This window comes from Zingiber officinale, chromosome 10A (assembly GCF_018446385.1).
Source record: "Zingiber officinale cultivar Zhangliang chromosome 10A, Zo_v1.1, whole genome shotgun sequence".
Taxonomy (NCBI): Eukaryota; Viridiplantae; Streptophyta; class Magnoliopsida; order Zingiberales; family Zingiberaceae; genus Zingiber; species Zingiber officinale.
Genome location: NC_056004.1, coordinates 68,978,505 through 68,982,826, shown reverse-complemented (window position 1 = coordinate 68,982,826; position 4,322 = coordinate 68,978,505). Strand labels below are relative to the sequence as shown.

At 34.3% G+C, this 4,322-nt stretch overlaps 1 protein-coding gene across 1 annotated transcript; it reads left to right on the top strand.

The window, feature by feature from the left end:
- Positions 1-1,132: 1,132 nt before the first annotated feature.
- LOC122026692 lies at positions 1,133-4,070 on the top strand. Its single transcript, XM_042585422.1, has 4 exons — positions 1,133-1,167; positions 1,252-2,088; positions 2,260-3,130; positions 3,438-4,070. Exons 1-4 carry the CDS (start codon positions 1,133-1,135, stop codon positions 4,068-4,070), a joined length of 2,376 nt encoding a protein of 791 aa, XP_042441356.1.
- The last annotated feature ends 252 nt before the right edge of the window (positions 4,071-4,322 follow it).

Here is a 4,322-nt window from a genome sequence, read left to right as displayed (position 1 = left end):
TATGCAATTATATGTTCCTATCGAAGTAAAAAATAAAAATAAAAAAATAAAATAAAGGGTGTCTTGTCTTTGTGTGTATGTTTTGGAGTGTGGGGTGTCTTGTCTCTATGTGCATGCCTTGTCTTTGCGTGCATGTTTCTGAGAGTTGATTAAAATCTGACAAAATTTACTTGTTTATGGAAATATTTTGTATAATTGACTTCCTAAATAGTCTGATTAATCTTACTCTTTATATTTTCTGAGAGTTGATTTCCTAATTTTATTGAAGCTTATATTTATCTGAAAAGAACTTGTGGTTACATTAGTAAATGACAGAATTATATAAACAAAATCTATTTCTTTGCTGTAATTGTATCTTATATATTTATTGAGGAAGATGTAATCAAAATCTGTGTCACTATCTGATTTTTGTGTGTTTTAATTTTATTTTTGTGTGTCACATGACTTCTGAAATTGAGTGTCACTATATGATTTTTGTCACTATATGATTTCTTGCATTAGATTTTACAAATTAAAATTGCATGGATTCTACATTTTTGAACTACATGTAGTATTTTTTTTAACTTTTGTTTATTCACTTTAATATATTCAGATTTTCTTTGTTTGTAGATTTTGCTTGATTGAAATGAATAAATCCTGGATATATTTGGATAGAAGGTCTAAGCAGTATGAGGAGGGTGTGGAACAGTTTATTAGAGATTGTTTACAGAATCCCAATATTGACCCCAATGATATTCATTGTCCTTGTTGCAAATGTATCAATCTTAAAAAAGGACCGGTTAAGTCTATTTTAGAGCATCTTTATTTCCATGGTTTTAGTCAAAATTATGTGAATTGGATTTGGCATGGTGAGCCTACCAAAAATGATAGCGTCAAAGGGAGTGTCAATCAGGAGTCAATTAATAATTATTATGACAACTTTGAAACTGCTCATATGTGTGAGACAGCATATGATAACTATACAGAAAATCCTGAAGAATTTATGAAATTTTAAGAAGAATCGGAGAAACCATTATACAAGGGATGTCAACGTTACACAAAATTGAGTGCACTTGTGAAATTGTACAATACCAAAGCAAGACATGGAATGAGTGATGCTCTATTTTCAGATCTACTATTAGATTTTGGGGATATGCTACCAAATGATCACAATCTACCATCCTCAATGTATGATGTAAAAAAGACTTTGAGTTGTTTAGCGTTGACTCATGAAAAGATTCATGCTTGTTCAAATGATTGTATTCTTTATAGGAAGCAATATGAAAACTGCATAAGTTGCCCTAGATGTGGTTTGTCACGGTGGAAGCTAAACAAAAACAAGGTTGAGAAGAAAGGTGTTCCTGCTAAGGTGGTTTGGTATTTCCCTCCCATTCCAAGATTTAAGCGCATGTTTAAATCTTTAGAGACCTCGAGAAATTTAACATGGCATGCAGATTCTACAAGAGTTGTTGGTCAGTTACGTCATCCAGTTGATTCACCATCATGGAAGTTGGTGGATCATATGTGGCCTGACTTTGAAAGTGAGCCAAGAAATCTTCGCCTAGCACTTGCAGCTGATGGCATTAATCCTCATAGCAACCTTAGCAGTCGGTACAGTTGTTGGCCAATCATGTTGGTCAACTATAATTTACCTCTAAATATGTGTATGAAGAGGAAATACATCATGCTAACTATGCTCATTTCAGGGCCTAAGCAGCCTGGAAATGATATTGATGTCTATCTGGAGGTGCTAGTTGAAGATTTGCAACGATTGTGGGAAGGAGTTGATGGAGTCTATGATGCTTATCGCAGGCAGTTCTTCACTCTTAAAGCAGTCTTATTATGGACCATCAATGACTTTCCTGCATATGGTAACCTTAGTGGATGTACTACACATGGTTATTATGCATGTCCAATATGCGGAGAAGATACTTATGCAAGACACTTGGAAAATGGGAAGAAAATGTCATTTGCTGGCCATAGAAGATTCCTATCACGGTTTCATCCATATCGTAGGCAAATGAAGGAGTTTAATGGCATGGAGGAACTTGGAGAAGCAGCTAGACCATTATCTGGGATTAAGTTGTTTGACAAACTTTCTGACATAAGGTGTGAGTTTGGAAAGAAGATAAGTGTGAAAGGGAAAATAAAGAATGCAAAGGCTAATAAGTTGGAAGTCAATATAGAAGAAAAAGATTTACGAGTGACAAATTTTAGAAAATGTTGGAAGAAGAAGTCAATCTTTTTTAATATTCCTTACTGGAAACACCTGCATGTAAGGCATTGTCTTGATGTTATGCATATCGAGAAAAATGTCTTTGAATCCCTCATTAATACTTTGATGAATGTTAAAGGAAAAACCAAGGATAATGTGGCAGCTAGGTTGGACATGGTTGAGATGGGAATTAGACCTGAATTAACACCTATAGTTGGGGAGAAAAGAACATATCTTCCTCTTGCTGCGTGCTCATTCACAAAAAAAGAAAAGTTGCAAGTGTACAAGTCATTAAAGGATATAAAAGTTCCAGAAGGTTTCTCTTCGAACATGAATAATATTGTGTGCATGGATCAGTTGAAGTTGACTTGCTTGAAATCCCATGATTGTCATGTTTTAATGCAGCATTTCTTGCCAATAGTCATACGTGATGCACTGCCAAAACATGTTAGATATGCCATCATAAGATTATGCTTCTTCTTCAAAGATATTTGTTGCAAGGTTATAGATGTAGCAAAGTTAGATAAGCTGCAATCTGACTTGGTTGTTACACTTTGCTTATTGGAGCAATATTTTCCCCCATCTTTCTTCGATATCATGCTTCACTTAACTGTCCATCTTGTTCGAGAAGTCCGATTATGTAGACCAGTTTACTTCAGATGGATGTATCCATTTGAAAGATGCATGAAGGTTCTTAAGAGTTATGTGGGCAGTCAAAAACATCCTGAAGGTTGCATTGTTCAGAGATATTTAGCAGAAGAAGCAATTGAGTTTTGTTCAGAATACCTTAATGGCGTTGATCCTATTGGAGCCCCTCAATCAATTCGAGACTCAAAAACAAATATTTCTGGCTTGCAAGCATGCAACACACCAATTATAGTGCAACAAGTTGATCTGCAACAAGCACATTTGACTGTGCTAGAAAATATGGAAGAAGTATCTCCCTATATAATGTAAGTGTATTGTATTATTTATGATTCTGCATATGTAATTGAGATTATCTAATGTTTGACACAAATTTATATTTTAATATTTCTACAGTGAACATAAAATATTTTTGAAATCAATGTTTCCCAAAAAAGAGAAAGATGAAAGGTGGATACAAGATGCTCACAACAAGAGGTTTATTGATTGGTTTCGCGCAAAGGTGGATACTAGATTCATTAAATTTTTGCTATCATTTGCGCTGAACAACTTATATCTACTATTTTTAATCACCATATTCAAATTGAATACATGTTAGGTGGCTGTTGAAATTGACAGTTGCAATGGTGGAACAACATCGACATTAACATGGTTGGCCCATGGACCGCGTGTGCAAATCCTTAAGTATAATAGTTATGTGATAAATGGTAATTTATACCAAACAAAGGCGCGGGATGATGACAGAGTTTGCCAAAACAGTGGGGTTTCTTTAGTTGCCAACACCATGCTTGTATGTAGTGCTAAAGATAAGAATCCCTTGTTAGCTGATGTGTCTTTCTATGGAGTGATTGAAGAAATATGGGAATTAGACTATCATCAATTTCATATTCCTCTTTTCAAGTGTGCGTGGGTTGCAAATGACAAAGGAATAATCAACAACGATGAATGTGGCTTCACCTTAGTCAATTTAAACAAACGAGGACACAAGAATGACGATTTTGTGCTTGCAAGTCAAGTCAACCAAGTCTTTTATATTGATGACCCATTAAAAAAGGGGTGGTCAATTGTGCTTCCAGTTCCAAATAGATGTTATGAGGAAGATGATGATGATTGGAGCAGTATTCCAGATTCTCGACCAATTGATGATGTTAATACTCATTGTATTCCTGCACATGAAAGATATTTTAGATCAGAAATTGAGGGTGTATGGGTCACAAAAAAGCAAAAATGATGTTTTGTATTTTTATCCAATGTTTATGTTTTGAACATGAAGAAATGCTTTATGCACTTTAAAAAATTATGTTATGTAATTCTATGTCATGTTTACGTTTGTGTTGTTATTTATTTATATGTGTTATTGTAATTATATACGTCATGTTTATGTTACTATTATTGTAAAAAGTTTAACATTGGTTACATTTATGTTCTTATGCAGATAATACTCGATGGGTCGTAAAAAACAGGGAGTAGCAGTTGAAGAGAT

Excerpts from the sequence above, each read along its gene's own strand:
- LOC122026692 (XM_042585422.1), top strand. The coding sequence starts at position 1,133 with ATGCTACCAAATGATCACAATCTACCATCCTCAAT. Across the intron at positions 2,089-2,259 it reads GACAAACTTTCTGACATAAG|GCATTGTCTTGATGTTATGC; the intron begins GTGTGAGTTTGG and ends CCTGCATGTAAG. Across the intron at positions 3,131-3,437 it reads TGCTAGAAAATATGGAAGAA|GTGGCTGTTGAAATTGACAG; the intron begins GTATCTCCCTAT and ends AATACATGTTAG.